General features: G+C 41.5%; 1 protein-coding gene and 1 pseudogene across 3 annotated transcripts; both read right to left on the bottom strand.

Annotated features, from left to right (window-relative positions):
- Positions 1-25,167, bottom strand: part of LOC137073693 (uncharacterized) — a 171,761-nt pseudogene that overhangs the window by 4,319 nt on the left and 142,275 nt on the right.
- LOC137072595 (uncharacterized) lies at positions 13,062-19,615 on the bottom strand. 3 transcript variants are annotated; one of them, XM_067440440.1, is made up of 3 exons: positions 18,838-19,615; positions 18,490-18,738; positions 13,062-18,409 (listed from the first exon to the last, which is right to left on the bottom strand). In XM_067440440.1, the coding sequence occupies exon 3, from the start codon at positions 17,454-17,456 to the stop codon at positions 13,395-13,397; it is 4,062 nt and encodes a 1,353-aa protein (XP_067296541.1). In that variant the 5' UTR covers positions 17,457-18,409; positions 18,490-18,738; positions 18,838-19,615; the 3' UTR covers positions 13,062-13,394. The 3 variants fall into 3 exon arrangements, with proteins under 3 accessions (XP_067296541.1, XP_067296543.1, XP_067296542.1); XM_067440442.1 differs by having other exon boundaries at positions 18,490-18,765; positions 18,870-19,615; XM_067440441.1 differs by having other exon boundaries at positions 18,870-19,615.

Here is a 25,167-nt window from a genome sequence, read left to right as displayed (position 1 = left end):
TGTGTGTGTGTGTGTGTGTGTGTGTGTGTGTGTGTGTCCGTACTGTATGTGTGTGTGTGTGTGTGTGTGTGTGTGTGTGTGTGTGTGCGTTTGTGTGTGTGTGTGTGAGAGCGGGAGAAAGAGAGAATGAAGCTAAAAGTATGTAAATAACGTGTGGTTTTTCTCCTATTATTTCCTATATTTATTTGCTAGGTCAGTGTCATTTAGGGTTTCGGCTCTTTTGGCTAGATTATTGTAATGCTCTACTGTGTGGTTTCTCTGCACGCTTAACCCCTAAAGGTCGATGATCGCGCGGCGCGACCGCCTCTATTTTTCTTATCAGTGCCGAAGAGAAGCGGTGAGGAATAATCCTGGAATAATTTACCTCAGAAGAAAAGCTGTTTATTTCTAAGAGCAACAAATTCAGCCAATGATTGTGAGGTAGGTTTATTCTGTTAGTGTCTGTGAATATTAAACTATAAAAGACCGTTTAAATAGGAATCCTGCTGCAACATTCGACTGTTTAGACAATATTTATTTGTCTGTTTTGGACAGATTATGAAGTGTTTATTGTACAATAGCCTAGTGTCACATCAATAACGATTTTGTTCTCAGATTTCTGATCAGATGATATAAATATAGTACCACTCAAATGTGTTGTGTTCAATAGCCATTAAAACGTATTTTATTTCATATTGATGTTCAAATATTATAGCCTAATGTTATTTTTTATTTCATCTATTGATTAGTGAACAGCACGAGTAAGAAAGGACACTGATCATAAGATGTGCAATATGTCAGAAGAGCGGGTCAGACATGACTTTGACCACTTCATTAAGTTTTGTTTTGTAGAAAGCCTTTCTTTAAAGTGAATTTCGTTTTGTATAAATTGTATCTTAATTTTAATCAATGTTTCATCAGCCAATGTTTGGATTTAATAAATGAGAAGCAAATATAGCAGACAATAGCCTATAATAGGCTCATGTATTGCAAGGCGCGTCTTATAAATGAACTGAAACTTGAAATTATATTTGAGTATTGTACGTCTCAAAAGTGAATGGTTGGGGAGGCAATAACTGTGTCTGTAGATCATCAACGTCATTTTCAGTCAAAACACATTTCACACTTCAAGACACACACTTGAATCTTAGACAGGTTCAGATATTTATCCTACTAAATATTTCATGGGTATCTGCGATGCGTCAGGATTTCTCTCAGATCTTGTCGTCGATATTCACATTATGCACGAACAAGCACAGATTAGCCTCAGATTTCAGGCTTTTGTTGGCGATCTCCAGAAAACTGCCACTGAGTAAAAATTGGGCTTAAAGGGATAGTTCACCCAAAAATGAGACTTCTGTCATTAATTCCTCACCCTCATGTCGTCCCAAACCCGTAAGACTTTCATTCATCTTCAGAACACAAATGAAGATCCTTTTGATCCCCATTGACAGCCACTCAACTAACACTGACACTTAAACAAACTTCACTTATTTAAGACTTGATACTTGCACTTATTTTCTTTTGTAACTACATGAGATTAAGTCCACGCCTTAAATATGATAATGGGGTAAATATGTATTATCCTGAGCAGACAGTGATCATTACTTACCCTCGATCTGTTTTAAATCAGTGGAAGAAGCCTTCATACTGCCTCAGTCTGAGCTGTGAGAGAAAGATGAAACTGAATGAAAGTGACATCAGATCACACACACACACACACACACACACATCAGCTGAGGAAAGAGGAACGTTTGAGTTTAACAATTACTCCATTCTTCACATTGAATCTACCACAGGACTAAACAGTCACTCCTAACAATAAAAGAAAACATTTTAAAACATTACCTCTCTTGTGTTTGTTCTCTAACTCTTCGGCCAGATTATTCTGGTTCATCTTCCTCAGCATGTCCACCGTGATCTTCACAGCTTCTTCTGGTCCTAAACGTGCCACCATCTTGTCCACTGTGTGTAAGACATCTGCGTTCTCCATTTCAGAAGCTGGAATGTGTTCATTATTCTTCAAGTGCCACTGAAACAGCTTCAGATCATCTTTTGCTAGATCCATCAGTGACTTCACGAGCAGTTCTTTAACAGACGCCATATTCCTTCGCTGATTCACTTCTGCAGGACAGAGAGAAAAAGACCTTCAGTATTTCACTCTAGACACACGGATCTGAGCACTCAAATGTTATTTAAAAGATGAAGCTGCGATCAGATCAGATCAGGTCTCGTCTCTCAGAGGCTTCTCATCCAAACTCTGTCAGTGATTTCTCAGAAACTCACACAAGAGTCACACACAAAGCACGACACAAAACTAGAATAATAAGTGTAAAAAACGACTAACATTATATGTTGCCATGGAAGGACTGAATAATGTGCACATCTACATTATCGAAATGAATTATATGAGCTAAATAATGTTGTAAAATGACCATTACCTCTAGTACGAAGCCCAGATTTGAGCTTTAATGCATAATTTACGTGTCCACAAGAAACAGTGTTGTGAAAATTAACTCAACAGCAATAATATGTGCAAAATTCAAGAGTTCATTATATATATATATATATATATATATATATATATAAGTAGTAATAGGTTTCACTTTATGACAAAAAGATTTATGGCTTTGACCTTTTGACCTTTTGCCCGATTGAACTTCCAGGGGTCACGGTCATGGAGGGGTTTCCGGTATGATTTATGACGTGACCTTTTGACCTTCCGGGGGTTATGGGGATTACGGGTATAATTTATGACGTGCCCTTTGCCCTTCCGGGGTTGGTGGGGATTACCGGTGTAATATATAATGTTTTTGACAGATGTTTTTATCCTTTGAAGTGGGTATGATAAAGTTTTTATCCTTTGAAGAGGGTATAATATATGATGTTTTTGAAGTCGTTAATAATATATGAAGTCGTTAATAATGATAATATATGTTGTTTTTTATCCTTTGAAGAGGGTATGATATATGTTTTTGACAGATGTTTTTTATCCTTTGAAGTGGGTATGATAAAGTTTTTATCCTTTGAAGAGGGTATAATATATGATGTTTTTGAAGTCGTTAATAATATATGAAGTCGTTAATAATGATAATATATGTTGTTTTTTATCCTTTGAAGAGGGTATGATATATGTTTTTGACAGATGTTTTTATCCTTTGAAGTGGGTATGATAAAGTTTTTATCCTTTGAAGAGGGTATAATATATGATGTTTTTGAAGTCGTTAATAATGATAATATATGTTGTTTTTTATCCTTTGAAGAGGGTATGATATATATTTGTGACGGAAAGTTTTATCCTTTGAAGTTCGGGCTATCAGGACCCTCCTCCTCCTCATTCCGTAGCAACGTATATAAACTGATCGATGTGTAGTCTGTTCTACAAAAGAGAATCATGAGCTACATGAGGATGGATGGTTTATCCCCCCCTAATTCGCCGGAAAGACTGCCTAGGGCACCGAGAAAACCGTACGGTCACATCCGTCTGACAGATTTTCTTCACGAAGTTACCGAATGGAAAACAGCTGAATTTAACATGAGCAGCGGACGCGTATTCGGGTACAGATTTCATAAACCGACTCGTACTGTTACGCTCTACACTACCGACAACCATGGAGAGTTTCAGGCCGTGGAAGACGCCTGCGTTGTATTTCCTGAAAAAGACTGGAATCTTTTTTACAATTTTGTCTGGAGGGATCTGAAAGACTGCGGTGAAGAACCTTTGTACGTTGCAGAGTGGGACGGTGTAACCCCGAATGTCCGGTACCGTGTGGTGGGTGATCACACTAAAAAGATGGTGAAGGAATCTGTTTACATATTCTGCTGTAAAGAGAACACGAAACTCAGCGACGTTCGAGCGAGGGCTGTCATACCTACCGAGCATAACAATCTGTTTGAAATGCAATTATTGTTCAACTGGGGCGATATGGATCTGCTGAAAGATATTTTCCCGAACATAAACAAAATGTTCAAATGGTGTGACATGCATGACGGATACAGCAAAGTTAAAGTGCAGCTGTTCCACCCCGACAAATGCGTGCGCAGCAGCACTGAAGCTATAGCGTCCACGCCCATTCACTACGCGCATCAAAAACCTCGGCGCAGAGACCCACCCATGCGTCATTTATAAGTCATGACTGAAGAAGCATCATCAGACCCCGCTCATGTCTGTAGCTGCGGTATCTCTTTCGGCAGCATTCTCGACCCTCCTGATGACAACGCGTGCGACCATAGTCTAACTTTCTCCCCCGAACCGCCGGACCTCCACAAGGACTGGCTGGATAAATTCGCTTCGGACATCGGATCACACAACCTGACTTACCTCTCCGCTGATAAAGGCCGTTACGACGCTACAGACGGATGTTTCAGCGACGTCGGATTCAAAATCATAAAAGCCGCGACCGTGCTGCTGCTGGAACATCTCATCTCCGACAAGCTCAAGGACGAATGCCAGGGTTGTGCGATTAACCATCCTAGCCAGCTGCAGCATTCCTGCCTGTTTGACCCACCCAACTTCTTTTTGGACACACACTTTGACGAGCTATCAGGCAAGTTGTTTAAACCCTTCTTTCACGGCATCATCACTATTCTCCTGAACCGCTGCGGGTTAAAATCTAACCCTCATCGTATTCAAGGAACAGTCGGTACTATCCTGCACGAATTGAAAGACGAGCCGTTCATAGCGGCCAAGCTAGAAGAAATCAGGGGGAGACTTCTGGACGCACCCTGCAAGGATATAGTCTACGACGTGGTTGATCTCTGGGAAGGTCTTTCGATTGTGAATGGCTAGCGATCAAGATCCCTCCAGCATGGGTGCGAACTGCAGCCTAAAGAGTTGTGTGGAATTCATGTTTAAAGATCATTACAGAAACCAGATGAGCAATCTGTTGCATAAGATTATTGCGGATGCATCCAACCCTGGTTTTCCAATTGACACCGACACGAGGCGTGAAGCGAATCTCAAGAAAAATATGGTGTTAATTAGAGGAATACCTAATTCATGGGATGATTTGACGGACAAATGCGCAGACGGTACCAAACCACCCGATGTCATGATGAAAGAGGTTCTAGATATGCTGTTTCAATCGCAGTCTGAGATTGGAATCACAGACCTGTTGTGTTCCTGTACCTATGTGGCGGACGTATGTTCTACACTGATATTGAGTACACGCGGGTATGATGAAAATGATGAAAATGAATTAGCCAAAATTGACGAAATGGAAAACATTGTTGAGAAAATTGTCGCAATGTTTATCGATTACATCCTAGCCCAAAACATGATGGCCTGCAGAGATTTTCTTTTCTGGTTAGACTTTCATTGATGTGATTATTACCATCATATTTTTTTACTAGCCGTTATATCCTGTAACAATATTATATTCATTTTTAACTTACTTTGTATCCCGTAAGTTATTACTTAGATGTTGCTATATTAACATCATTATATCTGTTTTTTATGTACTTGGATTACACGATCTGTTATTTCATTGTATCCATTTTACTTTTGTATTCTGTAACTTTTTTAATAAAAGATTGATTCAAAATCATTGTACGCATTATTCTTTTTGCAACGGCTGAAACGACATCATGTCGGAGCTCATGAAAAAGACTTATTATACACCATCCAACCCTGGTTCTTTAGGGGGTAAAAAGCGATTAAAAGACGCCGTCTTAAAAGATAGCGGGGTTCGTCTAAGCGATAAAGAGGTTTCAGAATGGCTGGCCGGTGAGGATGCTTACACATTACACAAAACAGCTCCTATAAAATACAAACGAAATAGAGTGGTTGTGTACGGGGTCGATACGCAGTTCCAGGCCGATCTTGTCGATATGACCGCCTACGCCAAGGATAATGACGGTAATAAATTTCTGCTGACCTGTATAGACGTATTTAGCAAGTACTCGTGGGTTCGAGTGTTGAAAAATAAGAGCGGCATTGAGGTTACTAAAGCTTTCAAGTCTATACTCGACGAGGGGCGTATACCTCAGAAACTGCAGACGGATCAGGGAACGGAGTTTTTTAACAAGCATTTTCAAGATATGATGAAAAAGCACGACATCAATCACTTTGCTACCGCCACGGATTTGAAAGCCAGCGTTGTGGAACGGTTTAATAGAACGTTAAAAAGTCGCATGTGGAGATTTTTAACGGCTACAAATTCGCGCAGATACGTAGATGTTTTACAAGACATTATTCAGGGGTACAACACGAGTTATCATCGAAGTATCAGAATGAGACCCGTGGACGTGGACAAAGTAAATGAGGATCAAGTGTTTCAAAACTTGTACGGCGATATAAAGAAGACCGGGGTTAAACCCCTATTTAATTTCAAAGTCGGCGACGTCGTTAGGATTTCTAAAGTCAGAGGCCCGTTCGCCAAAGGTTACGAGCAGAACTACACGGAAGAATTTTTCACCGTGGCCTCTCGTATCCCGCGACAACCCCCGGTCTACAGACTCACCGATTATGACGGTGAAGTCATCGACGGGGTTTTTTATGAAAAAGAACTGCAAAAAATAATTGTTAGTAAAAACAAATCTTTTAACCTGTTAAGCTGATTTCTAAATTTTGAAAAAATCCTAAGAAATGTATACTCAGACTAAAACAAATACAGTTTGTGAATCCTTTGCACTAAAAGCATAATTATGGTCTCATTTGAAAGCAGACACCTGGCAGTTTACTGTAAAGTCAAAATGATAATATTTTTTATAATAAAAAAAAGCTATAATAAGCTTCAAAGTTTTGTAAAGTTATTAGAAATTTATTTGTATGATATATCTTTATGAAAATAAAATTGAAGTGGGCCTTGGAGAAATCTAGAAATGCACTACAGCTAAAGCCACAAGTCTGACCATGTTATATTTCAGATCTGAAGATGATCAGTCTAAAACTCTGCATTTTATTAAACGTTTTACAAGATCGTTTCATGTGATTTTATTTTGAGATATCGCTGAAATATCAACTGATGTTTATTGCCACATCTTCTCAGCTTTCAGTCGCTGTATTGCCTCTATTGTTTAGAGGTGCAAACTGCCCCATTCAGTTTGTCTCCCCGGCATTCACACTTCTGCGGACTGGTTATGGCTCCAATTATTATTCTTTTGTCTGCATTATAATTACTAACGATTCTCTATTCAAACTGTTCTATTCAAACCTCATTTCTAAATCAAACCTCTCACTTTACCCTCACTGAGACTCTATTGAATGCATTTCGTCCAAATAAGCATTTCAGTAGTTTTACATTTAGAAAATGTTCATAAAAATAAAGTATTTACTCAGTGGCAGGTGCATCTAGGGCAAGCTAGCATGTTAGCTTAGCACACCAGCAAAACAACAATTTATACGATTAAAATCATGTTTTATTCAAAACTTGCTTCATATCACTTTATATTTTATATGTAGAGTGTTTTATATAACAATATGTGATCTCATATAGCTTCGGGTCAAAAAATCTGACAGAAAATATACAATGCTAAAAGCTATGTGGAATAGCATTGCATTATAAATATCATCTATTATGAAACCACCCAACATGGCATAAAGAACACAGACCAACCATATATTGCCGCGATTGTGTGTTTATTGTCTTAAAACGTGTTTATCTGCATAAAATAGCGATCTGACGATCCCAGGGAGCTGTGTGGATATGTCCATATGTCAGATACTTCCTGAATGTCACATGGTGTGTCTGTTCTTCATGTGTTCCCCATGGGGTGAATTTTCAGTAGTACAGCTTTCCAGCGCCCTCCGGCTGCCAGAATGAATTGAAAACACAGCATATCACAGTATACTGCGCTCATAATCACACATCCGCGGATTTTGGATAAAGATTGAATAAATAATACTTCTCTGTATAGAAATTTGACTCAAACGTGTGAGAATCTATCAATATTTCTCCACATCTGCACACTTTTGAAGTAAAAGCCCTGAGGGAAGTTGTTTTGTCGAGTGTCTTCATGACGACCAAGGAGGAGTTTTTTATGAATGGGAGCAAATGACGCGCATATTACAATCAAAAGGTAGCGACGCCCAAGATCATATTCATAACTCCTGGAACATATTAACACATTACGGTCACTATAAGACTTTGAGAATAAAACAGAGGTAAAAAAATTAAACTTTAGTCTTAGATCTTTTTAATGATGTATAGTTTGTCAAGGTAATTACTTACATCTGATAGTAATTTTGAGCTAATTTAAACAAAGAGACCTTCAGAGCGTCCTCGTCCTCGTGACGGTTATCAGGTTAAAGTGGAAAAGATTTTAGGTCAGAAAAAACAAGGGAAATCTACGCTTGTTCTAGTGAAATGGCTCGGATGGCCTTCAAAATTTAATAGTTATATAGATAAAAAAACTCTGCTGGACTTGCAATCTCCTTAAAACGATGCGTCGTTAACGGGGCCGACCCATACGGGACGAAGGATCGTCATGGATGATCACGGGTTCTACGTCACCTTGCCGTGCAATGCGTCGGCGTCGGTTTATCCTGAAAATCGTATAGCCTGCTATACAACCAGGTTGGCTAAGCCCATAAACTTGAAAGGAGAATGGGAAGTCGGACTCGCCGAAATCGAATATCCTAGAAGTTGGTACATCTTTAATGACGAAGATGGACATTTCATTCTACATAAGGCCCCGGAACCCCCCGACGGCACATCCACACATATTGGTATTTCTATCATTTCAAAATTGAACATAAACGGCGGTTACTACGTAAACATTCGAGCGATCCTCCGTGCTATAAACCAACATCTCACGCCCTCGGCCGTATTGCATCACGACGAATTAAAAAACAAGGTCTATCTGGTAGCGAAACCCAACATTTCGATGAGTTTCCGAGGGAAACTGGCCATCATTTTAGGAATGACGCAAAAACCTCTCGGAGGTTTAAGCTATCATAAAGAACCCGATTTTACTAAGACCGTCATCTCGTACGCACCTCATCAAGCCGATATCAACGCGGGGTTCTACACGATGTACGTTTACACAGACGTCATCCAATATCAATCGGTCGGCGATTCGCACGTACCCCTCTTGAGATGCGTACATATAACGGGTAAAAGCAACGACGCGGTCATTGCCAGATACGACAACCCCCATTACGCATCGGTCAACAAGGATCACATCGACAGCATCATCATAGAGTTGAAGGACGATCAAAACAACGAGGTAGCATTTTCTTACGGGAAAGTCATAGTAAAACTTCACTTTAAACCAAAACGTATCCCGATTCTTTAAAAATGGTTTATTATACACCTAGAGAGACCAATACCTCGGACTATGTAAGCTATTACCAAAATCAAGCCGGCAGTGGCTTACCGGGGTATGCAGGGGGCGGGGTTATGTATGGGGCGGGAATAGGCGGTTTATTTAGAGGCCTTTTCAGGATGGCCATACCTCTGTTAAAAAGAGGATTTAGCATCGCGAAACCTCACCTAAAATCGGCGGCTAGAAATATAGTATCCGACGTCGTCTCAAACGTATTGACGCGGTCCCATAACGATAAAGCTCAAGACGGGTCCGGGCTAATGGTCATGGCCCGTAAGAGAATGTCTAAGCCGCCCGGTGTGAGGAGGCGTGGTCAATGGCTAGCACAAAAGAAGAAGAAGAAAGCGGCGAGCGGATCAAACAGGCTCTCACTCGCACGCAGAAAGCGCAAGAAGTCTGTTAGTCGAAACGTATCGATCAAGAGAGCCTCAAAATCTATATTCTAACATGGCGTTACTGCATCGCATGTCGGGAGAATGCATCAAGTCGGAGCTGGACTTATTTACGGTCCCGATGACGCAGACCGTTATTGAGAAAAATGGCTATTTAGAAGTGGCCCCTTTATCGGCCATATCCGACTCCGCTCCGTTGGAATTTTTTATTGCGGGCAACGGCGATGATTATTTGGATCTCAACAACACCATGCTCTATCTACGGGTGAAAATCACGAAACCTAACGGTGATGTGATTGCACACCCAGCGAAGGTAGGGCTGATCAACTACCCCGGAGCCACCATATTTTCACAAGTCGACGTAACCCTGGGCGATCGTCTGATATCTCAAAGTTCGAGCACCTATCCTTATCGCTGCATCATAGAAAGTCTGATCAACTACGGCAAAGATACTCTGGAATCTATTTTCGCCTCCGGCTTGTTTTACAAGGACACCGCGGGTCAGATGAATGTCCACGACCCCGCAGGCAATAACGCGGGGCTGACAAAGAGATCGAGCTACACCAGCGAAAGCAAGGAGGTGGAACTCCTTGTGCCCATACACAGCGATATATTCTTCCAGGAGAAACTTTTGATAAACGGGGTTGACATTAAGATAAGATTTATTAGAGCAAAAGATGAATTCTGTCTGATGAGGTCCGACGACGTGGCTTACAAATTAAATATAGTGGCTGCATCCCTATTTGTCAAGAAAGTTTCTGTATCACCGCCGGTGAGACTGGCACACGCCCAGACACTACTCTCGACAACGGCAAAGTACCCCGTCGATAGGGTCAGTCTAAAATCATTCTCCATACCCGCAGGGGCTCGTGTTTCGAATCAAGAAAATCTGTTTTTAGGAACGCTACCCAAGTCTATCGTCATAGGTATGGTCGACAACGACGCCTTCACCGGCTCCTACACGAAAAATCCATTCGCCTTTCATCATTATAACTTAGAATTTTTAGCTGTGTACCTTGACGGACAGCAGGTCCCCACAAAGCCTCTTCAGCCCAATTTCAGCGATGGAATGGCGGTACGGGAATATTATCAGCTGGTGATGGCGACCGGGAGACATCTTAAAGATCAACCGCTCGCTATCGGCAGGAATGATTTCCTGAACGGATACACGCTTTACGCATTTAACCTCACACCCGACGAAGAGTGCGGTCAGCACGTTTCGCTAATCAAGTCCGGGAATATCAGAGTCGAAGCTCGTTTCAGACAACCGCTGCCGAATACCATTAATTTAATCATTTACGCGGTATTCGACTCCATCATTGAAGTATCTAACAGACGTCAAGTCCTGATAGACTACTATTGAGATGAACACGCTGCAACTCACGGCCGTCATGGATAAAATCACATGCGGGACTCATTTTCTCGGGGTTCTACCGAGCGATCAACTACCCAAAAAAACCCTAAGGATCTTACCGTCAATGGCGATCATTAACACCCACCCTTCCTGGTTACCGGGCGAGCATTGGATCGCGGTTTATTTAAGCGAGGAAGGACCCACATGTTTTTTCGACAGCTTCGGCAACCCGCCCAAAAGCCAGAGGTTTCCAATCACCATCAATAACTTTCTAACAGCCAATGACTCCGCGGTATTATATTCCGACAGACGCGTCCAGGATTATTCATCGGATACCTGCGGTCAGCACTGTGTGTTTTTTCTATATCATTTAGCCAGAGGATGTGACTATAACCATGTGATGAAACTATACACCGATGATTACATAAAAAATGATAAAATGGTGTCCCTTTTTGTGAGGAGATTAAGACCGTATGTTTGTAATAATGAAATGTTTTCCTGCCTTCACTGTGTGCAGACATGTTTGGCATATAAATAAAAATCTTAAAACTATTATATTTGATAGTCTTTTTTATTGAATCATACAATGGATACAAAATAGAAGGGTTCGTTAAAATTCCAACCATTGTCTTCGATCGATAGTTGGGGATTTAAACACGGAGTCTTCGGGCTCTGGAAACACGGAGCGTGAATATTTTCGCCCTCTTTTAGAAGGTCTGGCAAGGGTTTGTGTGGGGGAGTCGGGTTTACTCTTTAGAGACTGAATTGCACCCCTCACCTGTTGATTCGGCACCGTAGAAAAAGGAATGTTTAATTCTGCAAAGGCGCGTAGAAACTCCGACCATCCTATAGGTCTCCTGTTATCCCGAACCTTTTGCGGAGCCGTAATGTTTTTTAATAAATCGAGCATGTGCGAGCCTTTCACGGCTTTACCCCTGAACACAAACTCACCGGATTCGTTCCACGCACTTAGTTCTTTAGCTTTAGACATCTTGTCTAATATGTATCTGCTGTTTTTCACACTTCTCGAAGGCACATTCTTCAGAACTTCATCCATCACGTGCACATCAGCACCGTCATCTTCAACGGCTGTGGTAGTCGGTAGCTCGTCTTTATTAGGGGGGTCCGGTAGGGTGAGCGTTAAAACACCGGCCTCACGATCGCCTTGTTTAACGACGTTCAAAAACCTGCTTAGGGTATTGGCGTAAAGCTTTGCTTTTTCGTAAGGGCTCAAATCAGTGCGGAGTAAAATATTTCTCATGGATCCGTCCAATTCGTTTTCCACCGTCTGTTGAATACTCTCGCGGGGGTTTTCAGTTTTCATCCTATCCAATTGATGTTGCGGGACTAAATACATCTTCTCCGCATACTCCATCCTATCTATTTGCTATCAAGCTCGAAAGAAATGGTATGGCCACGCTCAGGAGCGGCAAAAGGAATCCGCCCTTCTGATTGATGACTCGTTTCTTGGCCTCTATGCCTATTTTTTTATCGGCGACAAATTTAATTTCGGCTTTTCTCTTTTTCAGTTTTCTGTACTGTTGACGATTGACCGGAATCGTTCCGTAGAGAATGTTAAGAGCCACTTCACACAGGGATAAAATGAACTCGTCGGACGCCGATTGTAAAATAAGTCGTCGTTGTTTTGGAGAAGCTTTATGTAGTAGCTTTAACACAGGGAGATGTTTACAAAGTCTGGCTGACATGTTGATCACGTTCTTCTTTTTTTCGGGATATAAACCACTTGACGGTCGGAAAGCAATCCTGTTCTGAGACGGTACTGCTCGGGAGTTTTTGCTTTATAGTCTATCATTAAGTAGCCAAAAGGTCGGTTGACCGCGTCGTGATAGCACTCCATGAAGTATTTTGTGTTTCCGGGGTACATTTGACGCGCTAGCAGCGCTACTTGGTTGACATCCCGAGGGTTTTTAAACAGAATCATATAATTGGTGTTTAAACTAATGGTTCGGCTGAATTTACCCTGTACAAACGCATTTTGCACTATGTAAACACAACTTAAATTTCTATGATGAACAAAATTCACAAATACCCTTTGAAGCTCGGAGTTACCACTGGCCTGCTCCATCAAATCATCCACGATGAGAAGATTTGTTTTAGTGACAGGTAGCAAATCATCATCATTCAGACTCTCCGGTATTCCGTGCACAAATTTAATGTCATACAATTTCAGTACATCATCATACAAAGGTTGCCAACAATCATACAACCATACAATGTTTTCAATTTTCTTGGAAATTACATTCAAGCCTTTTTCCAACAAAAGTTTTACAAAATAAGATTTTCCAGAATTTGACGGTCCACTTAAAACAGAACTGAATGGATGTTGTAGTCTGAAATCAAAATAATCGGAAACATCCTGCGGTCGTCCGTGCGTCATCTGATCAGTAGCCATAAGGAAGTGTGGTGTAATCGGGCAAAAGCCTGCGTTTATTATACACCACCTTAAACCTTTTAACGACTGATTTGTTGTGCAATGTGAGAGTCTTTTTATTCCTCACAATGTTTTCCGTTTGAGCTAGGATGTATTCGCCACTATTAGGCGACGTCACATAACTGTCAACCAGACCGATCAGGGATTCCAAACGGATGGTTTGGGAATTTTTAGCATTCAGCGTTATACCCTTCGCTTTCATACACACCGTACCTTTGCATGTGCGAAAGCCATAAGATTTCGGACCGCTGGAACAAAACTCTGTGATAAAATCGTCATATTCGATTTCGCTAGTCAGTTCGCCCAAATGATCCCCGAGAGGCGGCTCCCAGTCGCCGGGCCTAGACACGAATATGACGCTGTCTGTGTCCGAGTATAGTAGACGGTCGCCGAGTCGGTCCATCAATGCGTACAATTCCAGTCGCGCGTGCGCGGTAGTGAACGCGCCTATAAACACGTTAACATCGCGAGCCTTACAAACATCGTCTTTGAGCGGCTTATGCTGGACGAGCGCCACGTCGTCTGAGACGAATGAGAAATAGGACAACGTGTCAGTATTACCGAAAACGATTCTGGTGAAAACTTCGGGGTCGCTCACCAGAGTCGTTTGAGGTAAGTTCGGTCTTAAAGAGAATCGTCCCCACAAACTATTCAGAATTAATTTAGTGATAGCCCTCTGGGCAGCGTTGTACTTGATCTTTTCGGGGTCGAGTTGAATCCCCTCTTTTTCAAAATACTCACGGATGTAGGTCTCTTTCTCAGCGTCCGTGACAACGTTCGACGGGTACCCCGACGCTTGTTGTTTCAAACGTAGAAACGTTTTTACATAGCCGTCAAACAACGTGTCTGACCGCTGCGGAAAATGCCAAACCTCGTCGATCTTGGCTACCACATAGCCCTTCTCGACGGCTTTTAAAAGCTCTATAGATACCCAACAACCCGACAGCGCTCTTTCCTCATTCGTGTGGGTACAGCTCGTGGTCTGGTTTTGATCGTGAGCGCAGGTTCTGCACAACGGAAACATCAGTTTTCCCTGACATCTGTAAGGGAGGACCGGGTGCAGTAATTTGCGGGGTGGGTACACGGTTGCTTTGATAAGACCGTAATAATTTTCAATCGGTTCAAAATCATTAAAAATGATCTGCGGGTGTTCGATCGGGTAGCTTTTCGTAGCCTGACAGTAAGGATATAACGAAGTGAAATCAAGGTAACGTATTTTCTCGTCCCCGCTCACTTTGTGATAGAGCTTATAAGCGTTAGTGCGCCCACCAAACAACGCCTCTCGAGGTCTCAGTCTCTCTGGGGCAGAATAATTAGCCATAAATTCTATCACAGAGGGGTCGGTCTTTTTCATGGCGTTCCATTCGCATTCCCAAAGAACCTCGATTTGCAAACCGTACGCATTCTGCAGAATTTCAACCTTATCGTCAAACTGTCTCCTGAGAACCCCGTAGGGTACTCCCGACAAGGGGTGTGTCTGATGAGGTTCAAAGCGACAGCAGTGCCCGTGGAAGACGCACCCCGCGTATTCTAACCCGTGCCTCACACCGTCCTGCTCATAGTAGCCGTCTAAAAAGTACTTACCGATCGAAACTTCGCCGTGGTTTACAGCGTGGTGAACGTCTGCTTTTCGACTTTTCTTAACGTACTCGAGCCATTCGATCGATCCGTTTGAGTAGCACTTATTCTGACGGATGTACGCTTTGTTATGCGTGAGAGCTAGCGTGTTTCTGTCGAGATAATGCGTTTTGAAGACCCCCATTGAACAACTGGCGATCGTCGTGAATGCAAAAGGGTCGAGTTTGGCACATTCTATGAACGCCTCGCGGTATTTCATACAGCCTTCGCGTAATAAGACGACGTCGTTAACGCCGTACGTGTACAGTTCTTGCCTAAAGTCAAACCGTTCGCCCTGAACCGTGCTGTACCACGCGTCGAACTTTTCGCGGTCTTTATCCGACATGTTATCGTAGTTGTAGAACTTTTTGTCGGGGTAAGGTCCGACGTAGTTAGCGTTTGCAGCGATGTTAAACATGTGCGGAAAGTATGTTTTTCCAGTCATCGTTTCTAAGTCTAGCGCCGCGGGCATTTTTGCTAACGCCATTGGAAAAAATGCATAGCTATCGATATACCGCTGGGCAAAGGACTCGTCGTACATGAAAATAATTTTACAGCCTTGCATTATGATCTCAATCCCGATCCCGGCATTGCAAAAATACTCGAGAATTAGAAAGGCGTCGAATCTGGACGCGTAATGAGCTATGAAGCAGTACCCGTTATATCGGGGTTGTCTGAAGCGGGCGATTAGCTTAGCGATGCAGTCTGTACCCTCAGCCGTAAATTTCTGGCCTTTGAATGTGATCGCGCAAACAAAATTTGCCACGTGTCTACCGTTTTCGTAACGCGTTTCAAAATCGTAGAAAATGTATTTCTCGCATTTTTCCTTAGCCACTAGGGGTTGTATGAAACATTGATGCACCCCACCATCCGCCAGTTCCTCTCGACAATGGACGCATTTGTCAGGGCTACATTTGTGGTTTGTAGCCTTGTCCCCCTGTTTAACGTCGTAACGTTTGCAGCATAGTTTACAGTATTTTATGATATCGCAGGCGGGGTATTCCTGACCGGGAGGTGAGTTTTTTTTATGCATTTCGAAGCAATAGCTCGATTTACAGTAACGCGAGCAATCGGGACAATGTATGGTTCTTTTAGGAAACCTATGACAATCAACGTCAAAACAGATATTACAGGCGTGTTTACATCGATGGGTTCTGGGGTTGATGTAACTTTTGTAACAAAATTGACAGACGTATTGCGACCCTAAGAAACTGGTCAGACTCAATATCATGTAGTAATGATTGTTATCCAGATACAGGAACGCCGTTTTGGGGTGTGGTTCATCACAGGTTTTGTACGATTCTAAGATCATGGCGTTCGATCTGTGAAATACGACAATTTTAATGCCTAGCGCTCGTTCAAACACAGCTATGTCGCTAAGAGCGATTGGGTTGTGGATTGAGAAGCCAACGGCGTTTTGGATGGATGTAGCCAGTTTTTCTAACTCGTTCTCGGGTAGTTGAGGGTTAAGAAAACGAGCGAGACAAATAGAAAAGCATAAATTATTTGATAAATTTATGGGGCAAAATAAGGTGCTCTTTTTCTTTTTGATGACCTGATGGACGGCTAAATCTGTAAGTTTACGACGACCCCCTCCTTGTCTATTCATGGCTACGGTGGCGTCGATCTCGACGACGTCGTCCGATAATAACCGATCGTTGCTCTGTAAAACTTTTTCAAATTGTTCCATTAGTAAATCGACGCTGTAATCATTACCCGATGTTAAAACACCGCTGACGGGTGTTTGTAGAGCGGGTGCGGACATGGTCATATTGATCACGGGAGCCTCGCTACCGATTTCTCTAGCAAAGCCGACGATCTCGCTCAGCAAGTTGTGTAAGCGGGTGTGATAAGAGGCCAAATCTGTAGAGTTAATCTCTCTCAGATTCATGCTTCTTCTCAACGACACGCTATTGAAACGAGGTCGTGGTAAAACATGATAACCGTTAACGAACCCCCCTTCTCGAATCAGCGTGTCGACGTCCGTACTGCTTAATCGAGTCTGTACGGCAGGGTCAGTCACAAGTAAAGCGTTGACATTACCTGAAGCTGGTCTCGCTCCCCCGGTCGACGATTGTGAATTATCATCTGCGACAGGCTGTTCTGTAATGTCGTCGTCAGTACGCGTTGGTAGTTGATTATTTAAAACGCCCCCGTATTGTACAACAGGATTATTGTCTATGCTTAGCGCATGATCGTACAAATTTGGGTTTGAATTTACGGCTAATTCAAAAAGATCCAAATCGGTCGAGGTTGGTGGGAAATCTAGATTAAACAAATACTGTTCTAAAGAATCAGTAGGTGTTAAAAGATCATCCGGTAGTATACTTAGCATATCAATCTCGTCTGGTGACAGTTCTGTGTCGTCTGCGCAAAAGCTTTTTGATCCATCCATTTTAGATTTCAGACTAAAACATGAAATATCTCACAATCATAGAGTATATGCGGAATGCATACATGAAATATCATAGACCATATGTAGAAAAATATGAAAAACATACATGAAATATAACAATATTATAGGGTATAGGTAGAAAAATATAAAAAGCATACATGAAATATCATAGAATATAAAAAAGCATACATGAAATATCATAGAGTATATATGTAGAAAATATAAAAAAGCATATATGAAATATCGTAGAGTATATATGTAGAAAAATAGATGGTATATAAAATCAATACATGTTGGCTAAAGAAAAACAACTAAGGTATAAAAGTTTAATGGATTACATGTAAATGTTTACTCATCCATTGTATCTATGAGGACGTGAATAAGATGATGAAACATAAGTACCAATTCACGGTGGTATTGGGCTAACTGTCGACCCCTTCTATCAGATTCCACATCCAGGATTGATTTCATGGTATGGATACAGCGAAATATTTCGCAGTACATATTTTGAATGAAATCATCATGGCGGCGCGTCTCGAGACGTGAGGCTCGAACCTCACTCCCGCATGCATCTAATCTACGTCGAGTGTCGCGCAACTCACTACTCAGCTCAATCAATCTCCTGTTTGCGTCACGCAACTCACTACTCTGCTCAATCAATCTCCTGTTTGTGTCGTGTGACTCGCTACTCAGCTCAATCAATCTCCTGTTTATAGCCTCATGGCTGCTGCTAAACTGTTGACCTAATGTCTCTATAGAAGGTGTATCAGTGTGTGGGGTGTCAGCGGGGCTAGGCACAGGCGACGCCTCTTGGACTTCGATGTCTTGTTCCGATGGCGACTGAAAAGGATATGGGGTATGACCGGCGTTTGAGCTCGTCCAAGAACTACTGACCCAAGCGGCACGTTGAGGCGTATTCCAGTTAGCCGCGTCGTCGGTACTTCCACCAGGCCCTGCCATGTAGAAATATAACAAAAAAACTTAATGGAATAGTAGAAATTGAGTTTAAATAAAATAATGTAGCTAATCTCACCGTCGGGAAATAGACTGACACAACTCAGCGCCGGACTGTTCTGCGGGGGAGGAGGGCAAAGCGATTCTCTGGCCTTCTTTCTCAAAGGCTCGTCGCTAGGTTCAGAGGTCTGGTCTAAACTCGATGTGGTAGGGACTACTTGATTCTCAGTGTGCTGCGGCGGTGCAGGGTCTGGTCCGTCTTGGCTATCTGTTACGCTGACGGTCTCCTCTTCATCGTCTTCTCCAGTGAGGTCGACCAGCGGGAAGTCTGGTTGAGTTAGAAAATAAATGAAATCTAAAATAAATAAATAAATACGGTTGTTTTCTCATAGAACATTGAGAGATAAATATATACAAAAATATATACATAAAAATATAGCTGCTACGGTTTTATTTTACCGTCCGCAGTGCTGTCCGCGTTGATCGTCTGAGCGATCGCTGTAAATAAAAATAAATAAATAATTAAAGAGAGCAAGAAAATTTAAATAAGATCGTTTTATAATTTATGAATGAATAGAAAAAAGATCGCTGCTAGGTTTCAATATCCAAACCTGCCGCGAAAAACCTCTGTTATGAATGGAAAACAATTGTGAGTCGTTTTATACGCCTGTTTGACGACCCGCCTACAGATAGATGACGTATAATGGCTGAATCCTGAAATAAAACATTATTTTCAGAATGTTATATCACTCCGACGCACTAGGGTGAGCAATTTCACCATAACCGGATATAGTTTTAACTCCGGGGGAGTGGGTGGCGCTGGAGAGCCGGCTGTCGCCCGTATCAGCGATGTGGTGTGTTATATCACTCCGGCACAGTAGGGTGCGCAATTTCACCATTACCGGATATAGTTTTAACTCCGGGACGGTCGGTGGCGACGGAGAGCCGTAGGGGTTTAAGACGGCGACTAAAACATGATTTTATGTTTTTTAAAATATACCGTAGATATATCAAAAAACAGATCGATCGCCCTTGTGAACCGGATAAACATCAAAACTACTTTTGCTAGAGGATATCATAAGGTTTAAGAGCTGTTAGCAATGTAGCACGCGCCGCTAAGCTAAACCACGTTTTTTCCTAACAGGGGCCGTGCTTCATAACCACGAGGGTAAACAGTAACGCTATGCCGCCTTAATAAAAAAACAAAGATAACGCGACGGTGAATAACGATTTAGCGTAAGCAGAATTACAAAAACATAAATAGAATAGATAATCGCAGCATAGCTGCTAAGCGGCTATCGGCCGCTTCCTGTTAGACCGACGTTTTCATAATAAAAGTCCATTATAATCACGTACTGGTAAAAAACTAATTTGATATAAGATTTAAGCGGTTAGAACAACCTAACCGAACGGTCGCACCACGTACGGATTTAAAAAAACAAATAGTGTGGCCAGAATATGTCTTTTTGATATATTTTTTAAAATGAAATCTAATTACAATCAGATTTACAATCTACATTAATAAGTTGCGGCTGTCACAAAATATGTTTTAAAACGTCATAGCGGTAGTACATTTATATTAAACTGATATGGATTTAAAGAGAGTATGTTACAGACCATCAATGCATGCTTGAAATCCACAAATAAACCGTTATAGCAGTAGAACAATCCACACAACATTTATATTAAACTGATATGGATTTAAAGCGAGTATGTCGCAGAAAAAAACATCAGACCATCAATGCATGCTTGAAATCCACAAATAAACCATTATAGCAGTAGAACGACGGTTAAAGCAATAAGGCTGATTATACTTATAACAGATAAAACATGTTAATAACCAAATTGTATGTTCAAAGCATTATAGCATTAAATATAAAGAAAAAAATACATACCGTTTTGCATTTTTGCCGAGAGGGATGACGAGCCGTGATGGTATCTCCAAAATAATATCAATGGTTTTCCCGGACAGCCAGACAGCTTTATTTATATGGTAGACAAGGTGTTTTGTAGGAAAAATACACCGCCCCGTCCAATAGATGGCGTCATTGCACTATGAATTTTCGTCTCACAGGTCACGACCTGTGGGGCCTTACACGGCTTGCTGTCAGACACCCCCAACACCCGTGGATGAGCTACGTTTCAAAATGGGATAATTGGCTCGTATATTACCAGGGATCTGAAGCGGTGCAGATATTTACGGCTAGCAACTGTCGCAATACACACGCACACACCACATCCCACGGGTGAGAGAGGCCACTTCGGAGACATTCGGATGCGTGTTAAGAAACTATGTTTTTTAAAAAAAGATGTACCATGTTAGATGCAGACTGTCTAAATATCTCTAAATGATTTTGATGGTATCTCCAAAATATCTATGGTTTTCCCAGACACGCAGACAGCTCTATTTATATAGAAGCCGGCATATATTGTAGGAAAAATACGCCTCTGTGTCCAATAGATGGCGTCATTCCACCATGAATTTTTGCCTCACAGGTCACTAGCGTGTTGTGACCTGTGATACAGTGTAGCATATTTCACGGCATACTGTCACACACCCCCGACAACCATGGATGAGCTACGTTTCAAAAGGGTAGAACGAGTCCGTATTTTACGTGAGATCTGAAGCGGTATAGATATTAAAAACAACAAGCTGTCAGGATTGCAAACGCACACACCCGACCCATGGGTAAGAGAGGCTGCTTCGGGAGACATTCAGGAAATAGGATGCCTACATGGTAAGGGAAGTTTGTTTTTAAAAGATGTGGAATGTTTAGATGCAGACTGTCTATATTACTAAATAATATCTCTAAATGATTTTGTGTGAACCGTTTCATACATTGTATTGCTTTATAACCAGTGTTTTTTTTTTCTTCAACTCTATAAACACTTTTGATACAATTTGCTAATTTTTGTGACTCCATTTTATTTAAAACTGAAATGGATGGTTCAGGGTTTTTTTTTATTAAGCTATTTTTATAAACATTCAACTTTTGCGGTGTAGATTTTCGTTTATATTATTTTAAAAACATATAAGACTTAACAGAGAAGGCTTGTGTGAGATACACTTCACAGTACAGCATGATAATAGGCAATGAGGAGGAGGAGGAGGGTCCTGATAGCCCGAACTTCAAAGGATAAAACTTTCCGTCACAAATATATATCATACCCTCTTCAAAGGATAAAAAACAACATATATTATCATTATTAACGACTTCATATATTATTAACGACTTCAAAAACATCATATATTATACCCTCTTCAAAGGATAAAAACTTTATCATACCCACTTCAAAGGATAAAAAACATCTGTCAAAAACATATATCATACCCTCTTCAAAGGATAAAAAACAACATATATTATCATTATTAACGACTTCATATATTATTAACGACTTCAAAAACATCATATATTATACCCTCTTCAAAGGATAAAAACTTTATCATACCCACTTCAAAGGATAAAAACATCTGTCAAAAACATTATATATTACACCGGTAATCCCCACCAACCCCGGAAGGGCAAAGGGCACGTCATAAATTATACCCGTAATCCCCATAACCCCCGGAAGGTCAAAAGGTCACGTCATAAATCATACCGGAAACCCCTCCATGACCGTGACCCCTGGAAGTTCAATCGGGCAAAAGGTCAAAAGGTCAAAGCCATAAATCTTTTTGTCATAAAGTGAAACCTATTACTACTTATATATATCTACAAACTGTTTAAAATGTGGATTTCGTTAGTCCATCACCACTGGTATAAATCTTGCATGTTCAGCTTTGACGCACCTATGTACAAACAGCACGAGAGATGTACGATCAGAACGAGAGTCACAGCACAGATCAGCAGCAGGAGTCAGATCTCATTCATCAGAGAGTGAGGAGCTGACTGACAAGATGATGGCGGGAGATTGGGGTTCAAAGAGACATGTGAAAGCGCATATTTAAAGGGTTAGTTCCTTCAAAATGTAAATTCTGTCATTAATTCCTCACCCTCATGTGGTTCTAAACCTGTAAGAGCTTTGTTTATCTTTGGAACATAAATGAAGATATTCTTGATGAAATACGAGAGCTTTCTGACTCCTCAATAGACAGCAATGTAATTAATACTTTCAAGATCCAGAAAGGAAGTAAAGACATTGTTAAAATACTCCATATGACTACAACAGTTCAAACTTAATGTTATGAAGCGACGACAAAACACAAAAAAATCCCCAAATAACGACTTCATTCAACAGTTTCTTCTTGTGTGTGTCAGACTCTTACGCAGTTGACGTGGTGTAAAAAGTGCAACACTTCCGAGTTCTACGGCAGAACGGCGGCTCACTATTGGCTGGCTCCTGCATCAGCATCACATGCATGCATCATGGTGCTCACATGAACAGCACCGGCCAATGGTAAACCGGCGTTCTGACTAATTTATCTTTCACAGCATCTCTGTGTTTGCGTCTAATGTCACAGATCTTCCTCATGCTCTCCTGACTGGTTAAACTCTGTGTGATTTCTGAATATTGTTCCTCATGAAATAGTTCCTGCTGACACAGTTTATCTGCAATGATCTGGACATTTCTAACCCCTGAAGGAGATCTGGCCAATGGTTATCAAAAAACTGCTTTACCTCTCTCACTATTCAGACGCGGCTCGTCTCTCTTAGGATGAATCAGATCAAGTTCATTTTTCTTAATTGTTGCAGTCCAGACCTCCTCCTTATCCTCCTTTCTGATAAGAGTCATCTGAACATCATTCTCCAGACGTGTGTTGATCTTGAAGAAGTTTGGGGGAGTTTCTCTTCTGAGTGTGATCCCTTCTTTGGGATGGATAGTGGCACCAGGAACAGCAAGAATGTGTGGCTTTTTCATCTGAAATGGCCGATCAGGTCTGGGATGGTCGATTTGGTGACTTGATTTTTCTCTCTTCTCAACTTTTTCTTTTTGACTCTCATCAACGGGAAAAATGTAGACATGTAGAATGAGAGGATCTTTAGAACGCATGTAGAGAAGAAGATCACAGTGTTCATACACTGGCATTATCCAACTTATAATCAGTGTTATGAGAGAGAAGGATGGTTGGACAATCTTAGCATGGAATCGGGTCAACTGCACAGGTTCTGTGGTTATTCCCTCTTCTTTTACGGTCAGGAGCTTCACAGCATCTTTGAGAGAGGGGTCAGACTCTCCTAAACAGGCGTAATGGGGCAGATGAACTTCCTCCAGTTTCCCTGAGATCACCGTCACGTCCATCACTGGAGCGATCCGGTGGCTCTGCAGCCTCTCCAGCTCTGTGTTGAGGAAGTGTCCGTCTACGGTACGGTACTGAAGGGTGACATTACAGTCACAGACCCATCGTATTCTGGTCCTGACACACTCGTAACGGCCTGGGCCAGTGCTGACGCTGAACTTTGACCCTCCTTCATCTGTACAGGCCGACGGCTCAATCTGAACCCACTGATCAGAATCAGCAATATGGACACAAGACTGACAGTTCAGCAGCGGGGGAATATTGAGCCCAGAAGGTTTGGCCTCAGAGAACCTGTGGAGAACCAGAAGAAGACAGAATGAACGAGTGAGATGGTTTTACACATCATTGTCATGTTATTTTAATGTAGACTCTATGTTTAACTAGTGGACATGAACTCTATATTCTCCATCAATGAGCTTGAGTTGAATAATATCTCCAGTATCAGTGTTTTTAGCTGTGGTGACAATTAACTGTGGCAGTTAACAACGCACTGACCAATCCAGTCATTATATAGATCAGTGAATCTAGATTAAATCAAGGTTTTTAAAACCGATTATCGACCGAAATCAACGATTCATGATTCAAAAATACATGTTACTTGATATTACCAATATGACACCATGACCAATCCAGTTCTCTATATAGATCAGTGTCTAGATTTAAGATTAGTCCTTGTTGGTGCAACCCACCCTATGAGTTTATGAGTCTAAATGAGTCTCGATGGCTTAGAAATAGCACATAGAATGGCAGTTTAATGGAGTCTAATGGGCTTCAGTGTGTTTAGATTTGAGTTTGACAGCTGGAGTTTGAACAGTCTTGGCTCATTTGATCACTCCATCAATGAAAGTCTACGGGATTTTTCTGAGTTTTGATCAGCATTTCTAGGAAAACCGTGAGTCGGATCAGTTTGAAAAGATACAGCAACTCAAGTCAGAACAGTCTGAAGGTCTGAGCCGAGTTTGATGGTTGTAGAGTTAAAGCTTTAGGAGGAGATAGAGTTGCACATTTTAGTCTCAGATGAATAATACGTTTATATAGACTGTTTCAACAATAGATATATATATATATACATAGATACCTCATTCGAACGCTCCAGGCACGTTGATGAGCCGCCATTTTAGAACGGTCAACACAAGTCAACACTTCAGATGCTGTCAATCATCACTCGCTTAAAGAGCATATTACAGGTTAGAGACTCCAGTGAGTCAGTGTATAGAAAAATAATGTAGGATCTAGAATTTCTTTAAAATATACTTGTAAATACGCTAATAAGGCTTTTTGAGTCGTTTTTGTGAGAAAATGTTACTTCCGCATCTAAAAATGCGCAAACCGGAAGTGACATAACGAGAGGGAGTGCCGTGACTTTCAACCATAGGAAAACAATGGATCGCAATGACAGTTCGGACGCTGAGGAAATTATAAATGTTTATTAATACTCATATGGCAGACCACAGCCATGCAATTATGACACACAATTAGGGACAGGCCAGGACTAGACAGAACAATGATCAGAGGAGA

This window comes from Pseudorasbora parva, chromosome 4 (assembly GCF_024679245.1).
Source record: "Pseudorasbora parva isolate DD20220531a chromosome 4, ASM2467924v1, whole genome shotgun sequence".
Lineage (NCBI taxonomy): Eukaryota > Metazoa > Chordata > Actinopteri > Cypriniformes > Gobionidae > Pseudorasbora > Pseudorasbora parva.
This window is presented reverse-complemented; position numbering and strand designations above follow the sequence as displayed.

Excerpts from the sequence above, each read along its gene's own strand:
- LOC137072595 (XM_067440440.1), bottom strand. The coding sequence starts at position 17,456 with ATGGATGGATCAAAAAGCTTTTGCGCAGACGACACAGAACTGTCACCA.